This window comes from Oncorhynchus clarkii, chromosome 12 (genome assembly GCF_045791955.1).
Source record: "Oncorhynchus clarkii lewisi isolate Uvic-CL-2024 chromosome 12, UVic_Ocla_1.0, whole genome shotgun sequence".
Lineage (NCBI taxonomy): Eukaryota > Metazoa > Chordata > Actinopteri > Salmoniformes > Salmonidae > Oncorhynchus > Oncorhynchus clarkii.
In genome coordinates this window covers 51,443,620-51,456,621 of record NC_092158.1, presented here as the reverse complement: position 1 = coordinate 51,456,621, position 13,002 = coordinate 51,443,620, and the positions used below count along the sequence as shown (strand labels likewise).

General features: G+C 41.7%; 1 protein-coding gene across 1 annotated transcript in view; it reads right to left on the bottom strand.

Annotated features, from left to right (window-relative positions):
* The window catches only part of LOC139420788 (follistatin-like 4), a 216,340-nt gene that overhangs the window by 167,865 nt on the left and 35,473 nt on the right, over positions 1 to 13,002 (bottom strand). Inside the window, exon 3 of the mRNA XM_071171055.1 lies at positions 11,530 to 11,563. Within this exon, the coding sequence (XP_071027156.1) occupies positions 11,530 to 11,563 (34 nt within the window). The remainder of the gene's footprint in view (positions 1 to 11,529; positions 11,564 to 13,002) is intronic.

Here is a 13,002-nt window from a genome sequence, read left to right as displayed (position 1 = left end):
CACTAATGGTGTCTGCCAGGGCTCGGTTCTAGGCCCTCGCCGCTTCTCTCTATACACCAAGTCACTCAGCTCCCTCGTATCTTCACATGGTCTCAACTACTTTTCTCCATTCTCCCCTTCTGACACCCAGGTGGCAAAACGCATCTCTGCGTGCCTGGCAGATACTTCAAGCTCAACCTGAACAAGACTGAGCTGCTCTTCCTCCCGGGGAAGGCCTGCCTGCTCCAAGACCTCTCCATCACGGTTGAGAACTCCACAGTGTATTCCCCTCCCTGAACACCCTGTCGTTCTCTGCAAACATCAAAGCAGTAACTTGCTCCTGCAGGTTCATGCTCTACGACATCCATAGAGCATGACCATACCTTACACAGGAAGCAGCACAGGTCCTAATCCAGGCACTTGTCATCTCCCGTCTGGACTACTGCAACTTGATGTTAGCTGGGCTCCCTGCTTGTGCCAACAAACCCCTGCAACTTATCCAGAACATTGCAGCCAGCCTAGTGTTCAACCTTCCCCAGTTATCCTATGTCACCCTGCTCCTTCGCACAGTCCACTGGCTTCCAGTCGAAGCTCGCATTCACTAAAAGATCATGGTGCTTGCCTATCGAGCAGCAAGAGGAACTGCCCCACCCCACCTTTAGGCTACGCTCAAACCCTCCACCACAACCCGAGCACTCCGTTCTGCCACCTCTGTTCCCTTGGCCCTCCCGCTCAGCTCAGTCCAAGCTCATCTCTGTCCTGGCACCCCAATGGTGGAACCAGCTTCCACATGAAGCTAGGTCAGCAGAGTCCCTGCCCATATTCCAAAAACATCTGAAACACTAATCCCACAGCACCCTCTCCTGCCTTTTGTAAACTAACACTCACACTTGACTCCCCACCCCCCTTACTAGCTCTGACTTTGCTGAAAAATTAACTTACCATGACTGTGATATGGTGTTGTCCCACCTAGCTATCTTGAGATGAATGCACGAACTGTAAATTGCTCTGGATAAGAGTATCTGCTAAATGACTAAAATGAAATGAAATGTCAAAGAAGACCAGATTGATGACACAAACATACACCTTGTGAGCTAAGTCAACATATAATCAATTAACATTTCATCACTATAAAGGAACAAAGGGTGCCATTTGAAACACCAGACCACATTGACACAAACCACTGGCAAGGGATGCTTTGTAACATCTCCACTCCACCGAAATGACAATACATGTTTCCCCATTTTCTTTAAATACCTTGGGTTGTCACGTAAGGCACTAAAGCTGATCTTACCAGCAATATTATTTTACGACTATGGTCTAATGGTAAAGGAGCGATGGGTAGGTAGAGGTAGGTATATGGAGTTAGTCAAGATGGGAAGAGAACTTCAGGGGAAATATTTGAAGTCATCATACAGACATATTTCTTCATCATCCCTGACAATATGATCCCTCCTCTGAGAAGATATTTAGTCCTCAAAAATAATTATTTAAAGCGCAAATAACTCTAAAACACTATACGAAACTCTGTGCTTAAAGATAATCACAAGACTGTATAAAAATATCAAAAGACAGAATTGTCAAATGACAATTAGGAGACTCAGAAGAAAAAGGCATTCCTTGCTAGCATGGCTGTGTAGCTAGAGTGTTGCCACAGTGAGGATTGAGCATGGTAACAACCAGCCCTGAAACTTAAGTCTGTGTGGGCGGGAGGATGGGAGGGAGAGTTTGACACTGATTGTGCTGACTGGCATTCTCTCACTTACAGCCACTAACACTCGGACTGACCAAGACAAGAATCGGATTGATAATGTGCCTTTTCCTGCCTATTTTTGGTTCCAAACACCATTCTCCGAGACTATAATAATATTATGTGAACGCATAACTCACACAGAGGACTTCCATGTCAATCAGTCAGAGCGAGAGAGGGAGACTAAGACATTTGGCATTCTGTCACACTCTTACCATGCAGGCCACTGGATCTCAGAGCCTCAATGCTCTCCCATAGAGGGAATTTGATACTGTAGCAAGCATTTACATGCATGACTTCCCTCGTCCTATATTGTTAAATGCTAAATCCATATTCACAACTGCAGTTTACGAAAGTACGAGAGTGTGAGAGAGAGTCATCGCCCAAATCACCTGGACCAGTGTCAAAATGACATAATGGGACCATGTAACATGTGATCATCATTTTATATCATACACTGTGTGTAGAAAACATTAAGAACACCTTCCTAATATTGAGTACCCCCTTTTGCCCTCAGAACAGGCACAATTCGTTGGGGCGTGGACTCTAAAAGGTGTCGAAAGCGTTCCACAGGGATGCTGGCCCATGATGACTTCAATACTTCCCACAGTTGTGTCAAATTAGCTGGATGTCCTTTGGGTGGTGGACCATTCTTGATACAACGGAAAACTGTTGAGCGTGAAAATCCAGCAGCGTTGCAGTTCTTGACACACTCAAACCGGTGCCCCTGGCATACCCCGTTCAAAGGCACTTAACTCGTTTGTCTTGTCACCCTCTGAATGGCACACATACACAATCCATGTCTCAATTGTCTCAAGGCTTAAAAACCCTTCTTTAACCTGTCTCCTCCCCTTCATCTACACTGATTGAAGTGGATTTAACAGGTGACATCAATAAGGGATCATAGCTTTCACTTGGATTCACCTAGTCAGTCTATGCCATGGAAAGAGCAGGTGTTCATAATGTTTTGTGAACTCAGTGTAGAGGGCAAAAGGCATTGATATGCCACCAATATGGCATTACCACTCTGAACACTGCTGTGTGTTTTAGGAGGGAGGAAATGAGCTGAGAGATTCCAAGTGCATCATCGGCTAATGAGAATTTCCTTACGTTCATTCAGCATGCTTCTATAATTCTCTTCTAAAACACAGGCAGAATTCATACTCTCTGTATGCTCTCTGTTAGCCCACACAGTTTTCAAAACAAACAGGGCATGCTTCCCAAACGGCACACTGTTTCCTATATAGTGCTCTACTTTCAAAAGTAGTGCACTATATAGGGAATAGCTTGCTATTTGGGATGTAACCAGGGAAACAGTCTTTTTTATTCGTTATTGTCGCTAGTGCTGTGGGTGTTCTCTCTCCCTGCTACCTACCTGAAACGTTTGTTGAGTTATAAATAATTCAGTGTTTTAATTCCAAAGACACTCACAGATATTCTCAAAAGGAGCTACCCATCCACTGGTATAGCTCTATAGCTGGTTATTATTCCATACCAGGATTCACATCCCGAAGGTTCTACGAACAGTAAATATGGACACTATACAAATGCAGTACCATAGCAAGGATCCAACACAGACGGTATTGTTTTATGTTATGGTGTTATTTTAGGACGAATCTCAGTAGAATATTTGCATCGCTTGCTAAGATCAGACTGTCTGTCAGAAGCACCAGGGTGCTTTTATGCTATGACTTGCCAAGAACACAAAAGGAGAGGACGTAGCTAAAGAGCTTCAGAGACGCACAAATTGCGTATTGAATTTGAAAAGCACACATTCAAAGCTGCATCTTGGCAAGCTCATATCCTCCCAGACTGCCAAAATGAAGACACTGGTAATTGCTTGTCATATTTAGAAAATGATGTAGATAATACAAACACTGTATTAAAACCGTTCAAATTCTATTATTTGCCTCGTTTAACTCATTTTCACCTCACATAAGCACAATTCAGTGGTTTTGAGTTTGTGATTTTCAATCACTAAGCCTTAAGCCATCAGCCTGAGGCACGTCTGTCTGTCCCCCTGTGAACAAAAGAATGCACTCTGTGTGGATATCTCTGAGTGGGAGTGCTCGGCAAAGTCACTCTCTTTGTCTTTGCAAAGTGCAATGACTTAAAAGAAAATAAAAAATTCTGAACACTCTTCAAAGTGCAACATAGACAACGTCTTCGTCAACACCGTTTATACGCCTATCTTCTCTGACTCGACCTGCAATCGACAGCTGGGGGTTGTAGAAGGTTTGGTCACATATGGAATTTACGCTCTAGTTGAACTATGAAACTTTCCCAGAAAGACCATTTGAGATATATTTTCCTAGGAAACACCAGCAGCATCAGTCTCAGTCAAAACGTGAATGAAGACATCTGACAAAGAAAAAAACTCCCTCCGACTGTTTCAATAGCACTGTGTCTCTGACACCAAATGCATATGCAAGCATTGTGCAGAGAATGTGTTTACTGAGTCATATAACCCGACTTGACAGTATCTTATTAATATTTCCACTTCCCCTGAGGTATGCAAATATGCTTTGTCCTTTGCAGAGTGACAAAGTGCTTCTAAGGACCTTGCTGCCCGGATGAGATCCCCATCTCAATAACTTATTCTCAGAACTCAGGCAGGCAGAAAAGCAGGGAAGCAGGGAAGATAAGAGCACACACTGTAGGAATTCAAGGCAATCATTTATTTTCCCACCTCATAAAGCAGGGTGTGTGTTGATGCCAGGCAATACAGTTCAAGATAAAGGTAAAAGTGTACCTTCGGGGTAATGCCACCTAACTGCTCAGGCTGAAAACACTGTGTTGCTGTCCCTCCGGAGACAAGGCAGTGTGAGTCAATGCAAATCTAATCACAACCTGTCTCATCTGTGAACACCTCACAGATGGCTCAAGTCACACAGGCTATTGTGTTTATATTCACTTCCACATTAATTCAATTACCTACTTCATATGATCACAGATCACATATACAGCAGTGGAGGCTCCTCCGAGAAGGAAGGGGAGGACCATCCTCCTCAGTGAATTTCATTTAAAAAAGAATAGTGAAACATAAAAAATGATCCTTTGTAGATACATATGATAATAAATACAGTAGGTCTACAGTAGCCTCAGCAGCACCATGGTGTAGCCGGAGGACAACTAGCTCCTGTCATCCTGTGGTACATTGACTTCAATACAAAACAAAACTTGGGAGGTTCATGGTTCTGAGAAACAAAAGAGAGGGAGTGAAAGAGAGAGAGAGAGCTAGCTATAATTTGTAGTATATATTTTTTTACTTAGCTAGCATTGAATGCACTTAGCTAGTTTGCCTACTCAAACACCTGCCTCAAACAAAAAGGGATGCTATGTTAGCTAGCTGACTGTGGCTATCCAACACTAACTCTTCCAAGTCAAGGTAAGCTTTTGGTTTGATTAATTTATTGCCTACCGGTGTAACTGCTTACTGTTGACTGTAGACTATACTGCATGATTGTAGCGGGTTTATTAATGCATTAGTTCTAGTAGCTATGATGACTATGACATGACAACGATGTAGGCTATGTGTAGCGGTTAGCGGTCATGATATGACGGTTGGGCTTGGAAAGGTTTCTTCTCCTGGTCAAAGGCAGTTGATGTTTTTTGCACTGAAGTCCACAAGCAAAGGGAAAAGGTGAGAGCAGGAGAGAGCGTAGATAGATGCGAGAAGGAAAGTGAAAGGGGTGTATTCATTGCGCCAATTCTGTTGGAAAACGCTTCTTAAACTGAAGCAAATGGAACAAAACGGGGATAAACATACCTGAATTTGTCCAATAGAAACTACTGTTTGCAAATGTTGGACTAATGATTACACCCTAGAACAGCTAGATGCAGGCAGGAGTGTGCAAGGCGGTATCGAATATGTCACTGTCGGCCACCTTGATTACTAAAAATTATCTCGCGTGCACCTACACTGTACACTTTCCTTCATAGGGTAGGTTGTAGCAACTTCATGATGGGTACAGGGAAAATTAGAGTATCATGTTGTTACATGTTGTTACGATGTTAAACTGAGCTGGGTGAATGGAATATGAATGACAGTCATCCAATATGCTGCAATAAAAATAAGGCCATGTTCATAAAAAAAAAAAATAATAATCCTCCATCATCTTAAATGGCACCAACCGCCACTGACATGCATAATGATGGTGTTATGATTTCAAAATATGTCATGGGATGATGACTTGTACTTGCAAACCTAACCTGTTGAATGAGATATTGTCGTCTTATCCTTATGTTAAGTATGCAAATAATGGCAGCGTTAGGTCTCTTTAGCCTTGTAAAGCAGAACAGAATTGTAATTCACAAGCTGCTTAGAGATCAAAGCCAAGTTGCAAGGTTGTTTTTAGCCCCCTTAAAATAACAGCCATCTTTATGTCATTTTTCCCACTGTTCCTTTCTGCGATCTTAGCGTGTTCTGTGTTAATATCTCCAGCCCAAACAGGCACTGCAGCGTTCCTTACAGTTCTCCCCAGTCAGAGGAAAGTGCTATTCAGAGTTTCACTGCCAATGTAAGGCTCTCCAAATCCCCAGAGAGTATGATGTGCCCTCCATAAGCCCTTCAACTGGATCTCAGGGCATTGCTAAGTACAGAGCTTACGCTTTTGGTACAACTCCCTTTGTCTTTAACTTTCTTACTTTAAGTCGAATCAAAGTAGTGTTACTGTACCTACTCAATTTGAGTATAGAGATGCTGGGGGAAAGCTTGTAATTCCTGGGCTTGATCAGAATGGACTTGGAAATCAGAACATTTATGGGGAAAATCACAACTCAGAAGCCATTCAGAGGGCTTCTAAGTGTATTTACCAAATCTATAAGGTGGAGGCATTTCACAAAAGGCTATTATATTTAACTATTTTGATTACGTTTCTGATGGAGTGATTTCTGTGCGGTATTTTATGAACTCTATGCTGAGTAATCTTTATTGTTCTTCAACATAATGAAATCATATTTCTTGAGATTTATGACGTGACTATCTGATAGTGACATAACCGTCAGTAGTGAAATGATCCATAGCGGCAGTTTTAATCATTAGAGATGACTCTCTGAAGTAGAACCTGAAAGTCTGTCTATCTGGATCATTCCCAAATCTTGCAGAGTTTAATTGAAGGCCACACAGAGAACGTGTGTTATTTGCAGGCAATGTAGCCGATTTCCAATGTTCACTGAGAACTTCTATACATTAAGTAAAAAGAGGGCTGTAACAGCAGGACTGTTTTGGAGCAATAACACTTCACATGTATTTTGAATTTGAATTAGTTTAATGTGTTAAGACCTCGAAGGAGAATATCTGTGGAATTGAAACAGAGATGGGTTATCTGGCTCGGTGGTTTAATGACAAAACACTCACACCTTGGTACCTGTGAGGATAGCCTCCTCCCCTCTACTCTCCTCTCCTCCTGCCCCTACCTTTCCAGTCATTTCCAGCTTGTTAGAGAGTCCCTCTGTCTCCCTTGCCCTATCTAATTCCCACCCAATTACCGTCTAAATGAACCACAGGGCTGCTTAACTTGGTTTGCCTCTTCCCATTGTTTAATTTGTGATGGTAACGAACCCTGATTAATCCTCAGTAAAAGGTTCATAAATTAAGCACTCAAGGCCAAATGAATCACCACCTATTCATAAGCTAAATGGACAATATAAATGTAGCATATGACCTAAACAATAGAGATAAAACGTCTGGGGATCACGTTACATTTCATTCTGCTTCTGTTCTCTGTACAGCCTGACCTTTTCCGTTGCTTGTTGTGTGCTGCTAGCCAGTGAAATGTCATTTATTTATGACTCCTGTCTGAGCCGACAGAAGACCACCACGCCATGTTTGCACCACCACAATTTTCCCAGGTAATGTTGTCGTCTCTCAAGCAAAACCCGGGGCAATTTGATTAATGCCGTCATCTCCAAGTGAGTAGCACAGACACGACAATAAAAACCTCGCCATGCAGAGAGAGAGGGTGAGAGAGAATGAGAGGAGAGACCAAGGCAGCAGTTAGCCAAAGGTTGAAAGAGAGAGATCTGCAGTTATTCCCTTACAAGGAATAAAGGACAAGACATGCTTTTTTGAAGGCGGGGAAGTTTAGCATACAAATAGATAGTGAATAATTAGTCCCAGGAGACGGATGGATCACCACACCATGTGAATAATTCCAACACATTCTAACACTGTTGGTATGTCCTTAAATGGCAATGAAGAATATTGTCACCCGGGAGGTGTTGTTTCCTTAACTTAAGCCATTTGCCATTTGTTCTACTCTCTCTAAGGTCAGAAACACAGCCTATGTGCTATAATACACAAAAGGGTTGCTGTGAGGGCAAAAAAACTATACATCGACTGTACAGGAAAACACACGTTGAATACTACATTCCAACGGACATTTGAATATAACATTCCAATGCACACTAAGATTGGCTGTGATCTTGAAACTATACTGAACAAAAATAAAAACAACATGTAACAATTTCAAAGGTTTTACAGTTCATACAAGGAACCCAGCCAATTAAAATAAATACATTTTACCCTAATTGATGGATTTCACATGACAGGGAATACAGATATGCATCTGTTGGTCACAGATACCTTTAAAAAAAAAGTAGGGGCGTGGACAGTGGTGTAAAGTACTTAAGTAAAAATACTTTAAAGTACTACTTAAGTTGTTTTTTTTCGGGTATCTGTACTTTACTATTTATATTTTTGACAACTTTTTACTCCATACATTTTCCCTGACACCCAAAAGTACTCCTTGCATGCTGACCACACTGCTCCCGTCGCAAAATAAATTTAAACATACAGTACATGTTATTCAATTATTGCATTCACACTGCTCGTGCGCGCCAACGAGCGTCTGCATTGCCAAGCTCTAAAATAGAAGTCAGTTCTATTTATGATGCTGAACGCGGTGCAAGTCCTGCCTCTCCCATCTCCTCATTGGTTTATAGAAGCAGATACACACATGCCATCTCCTCATTGGTTATACCCACGTGGGTGATTGAAAGATGAACTGAGTTTGGTTGGTCGTTGTGGTAACTATGAAAGTTAGATGCCAATCGCCATATAAAGTCCAAAGAAGAAAAAGCCTGGAAGGAGGAGAGATGACTAGAAACGATTCGGTTGACCGTTGTATGTGTGGATTAACTGTCGGGAGTAGAGGACCTTGTGCATTTCAAGTTTAAAAAAAACAACTCAACGTTTGTATCGCAGGACATATTAGCTAGCAACAGCAAGCTAGCTAAATAGGACAAATTAGCCAGCAACTGCAAGCTAGCTAGCTAAATTGCCATAAATGTTTAAAGCTTTTCAACCTGTCTCCAAATTAATATAATTGGTTCAGAGTTTGTTTTGATATTTCAACCTGCGTGTCATGATCGCGTTTGGTGTGGGGGGACAAAATCAATTTGCACATGATGATGCACGCGCCCGGCCGGTTTGGGTATGGTGTTATATTTTGAATGCTTAGCAGGACAGGAAAGTGGTTCAATTCGAACACTAATCAAGAGAACATCCCTGCTGCCTCTTATCTGGCGGACTCACAAAACACAAATGCTTTGTTTGTAAATTATGTCTGAGTGTTGGAGCATGCCCCTGGCTATCCGTACACTAAAAAAATAAAATCTGGCCATCTGGTTTGCTTAATATAAGGAATTTGAAATTATTTATACTTTTACTTTGTATATTTTAGCAATGCATTTACTTTTGATACATTTAAAACCAAATACTTTTAGACTTTTACTCAAGTAGTATTTTACTGGGTCCCTTTTCCTTGAGTCATTTTCTATGTAAGTATCCTTGCTTTTACTCAAGTATGACAATTGGGTATTTTTTTCCACCACTGGGCGTGCATTATCATGCTGAAACATGAGTTGATGGGAGTGGATGAATAGCACTACAATGGGCCTCAGAATTTTGTCACGGTATCTCTATGCATTCAAATTGCCATAGTTAAAATGCAATTGTGTTCGTTGTCCGTAGCTTATGCTTCCCATACCATAACCCCACCACCACGGGGCACTCTGTTCACAACGCTGACATCAGCAAACTGCTCGCCCACACAACGCCACACACGTGGTCTGCGGTTGTGAGGCCTGTTGGACGTACTGCCAAATTCTCTAAAATGACATTGGAGGTGGCTTATGGTAGAGAAATTAACATTAAATTCTCTGGCGACAGCTCTGGTGGACATTCCTGCAGTCAGCATGCCAATTGCGCGCTCCCTCAAAACTTGAGACATCTGTGGCAGTGTGTTGTGTGACAAAACTGCACATTTTAGAGTGGCCCTTTATTGTCCATGGCACAAGGTGCACCTATGTAATGATGACGCTGTTTAATCAGCTTCTTGATATGCCACACCTTTCAGGTGAATGGATTATCTTGGCAAAGGAGAAACGCTCACTAACAGAGACGTAAACAAATGTGTGCACAACATTTGAGACAAATAAGCTTTTGGGGCGTACGGAAAATGTCTGTGATCTTTTATTTCAGCTCATGAAACATGGGACCAACACTTGACATGTTGCATTTATATTTTTGTTTAGTGTATTGAGAGCATGACAATACGGAGACCTAGCACTGCATCTTCCTTATTCCACAGCTTGGAATCTACCAGTCAGTAATAGAACACCACCGCCGGCGTAGAACCCTGCAGTACCGACCACATCTCAGCAACGATGTGATTATAGCAGGATACCGTATAAATCATGATGAAAGCGGCCCATTTAGGCCTTTTTGTTGTTGTTGACCTATGCATCCCCCCTGTAAGACCCAGTGATCCAGACAATATACAGGTAACAACTTTGTGTCGTTATACTCCTAATAGTGTGCTCTAAAATACGGAGTATCGCCAGGTTCTGAAATACAATTTTACACATGAATTTATTCAACATTAAAATGATTCATATTAATATATAAAAGTACCCTTTTTTGACATATTGTTTTAAACAATATACATCACATTTCCAGAGTGGGCTCTCTGCTACTTTTAAAGTTATGATACATTTTTTCAGCACCACCAACACAGTGAATGGGAAAATAATTTCAAAGGGAACTCCCTCTGCTGGTGATTTACTGAATGTGCAATCCTACAGGAGGGCTGTGATTGGTTAATGACCTATAATGTCTATTTGTATGTGTAAATGTATAATTTCTTTTAGCAGAGAGCCTACTCTGAAAATGTTATGTGTTTGAAGAGTATATCAACAAAACAAATCTAATCACAGAAGGTACTTTTGAGAAAGGAATAATTATATTTTTAATGTTGGAATACATTCATGTGAATGTTCTTTCTTCAGAGTATAGTCACACTATATATTTTAGAGCACACCATAAGGACTACAATGACAGATGTTGTCTGTACCATGTACGGTTCACAGATCATAGGGTCTTACAGGAGGCATGTACTGTATAGGTCCAAAAAGCACCTGAATGGACACTTTCATTAGGATTCCCCCCACCCAGAAATGGTGATGCAAATGTAAAAAGCATGTTAAACATTCTTCCTCCCAATGAAGTTATGTAAATTGCCAGAACAATCTGCGATACCAAAAATATTTCCGGGCCACGCTGGTGTGGAATCGCCCAAATGTGATTTTAAATTATCATCTTTAACACAAGAGATGTGTCAGTGGTGTAGAAGTAGGTTTGATACTATGTAAAACCTTGAGTGCTTTCACCAAAGAGGGCTTCTATAGAATGTACTATCAATGCTTTTCACATAACCTGCACCAACATAAAAGATTTATGCCATCGATAAACATACTGTATTTAAGTGGTGCAGTTTGGTTGATTACAGGATACTTACATGGATCGGCAACTCCGTCAGCTTCTCCACTCTTCTGCAAAGAGAGAGAGCACAACACAAAGTGTTACTATGGGCCTCAGACAAGACCCTGGTGTGCTTCTCAGCAAAATATTGTGCCACGTGTAATGTGTGTTTTCCCCTCTGAGAAAAGACCAGTCGAATTGAGAAAGATTTCACACTGTTTCTGAGGTAAATCCATTCAGCCTCCTGCGAGATGACAGGTGTCATCCCAGTTTGCCTGGATATCTGTCAGGATGATGTAGAGCTCAAGAAGCAACATGCCTGTGAAGTTCATATTTATCCGCAGTGCAAGTAACAAAGACCACTTTGGGCTTCTCAGAGCAGCTGTTGGGATTATGTACATCCCCCACTGCCAGGCAAAGATATCTGCATAATTAAAGTGCCAAACACAATAAGAGCCGGGGAATTTAAATAGATGGAAATCACTCTGAAGGGTCACAGTAAGGAAGTCGAAATGAATCATTGCAGGCTGAGCGGGTTTAAAACAATAGAGAGCTGAAAGTAAAGCATGACACTGGGATCTTCTACTGTACCGTCGTCAAGTCAGTAGCTTTATGTAGATGACATTGCAAAAAGCCACAACAACCTGTGCATGCTGTAATCAGTGCGTAATAGGACTGTAATGCCAAGTACTCTTTCGGCGTTTTATAAATGACGTCTTGCTGCGTTTGACATGGTCATGCTGTTTTTAGCATCGGTGTAGAAATAGCAGGTCTCTGTTGCCAGTGCACAATACATTTGACCTCTGTTTTTGGAAACCATGTCATACAATATGCAACTTATGTATAGTAAGGAGGCAAACAGCATGTACTCACTGTATGTCCACACGCAGCCCATGAAACCAAAACAATGTCTCCTCTTACATCTTTGGATGCCAGCTGTTGTCCACCATATTTGACGTGATGCGTCCCTCACTCTAAATCGGGCTTGTAATGAGCTCGACAGATAAAGCATATGTGTCTGATAGCCTTCTTGGCAGCAGAAGCAGAGAGCCCTTGGTCCTTGGAGACTCTGTGAAGAGACACCGCTGCCTTTCAACAGAATGTGCTTCCGTGTGATTAGAGACTTGGGCCAAGTCAAACCCTCCTCTCATGCCATCTGCCTGTCTTAATTGCAGACGTGAATCCTCATCATCGCAGAGTAAAGCGTTTGCACTGATCAAGGGTTTTCCATAATTTCAAGAGGGTCCTGTTTATTCAGTTGATTAGAGGCTGTCACTGGTTTCAGAACCACTGAGGAAACTGTCCGCTCTTAGAGAGACACAAATATATGCTCTAGGTCTAGACTCAATCAGCTTGCCAATATCTGTGTATTTTCTGCAGTTTAACTTCCATTTAAACTCCCTAGCTAGATGTAATTGAACATCACACAGCACCCATGCACACATTTCTTTGGGGAGAGGCACAATTGTAACAGCAGGGCAATTCAGCCCAAGCTGTATCATTATGGATG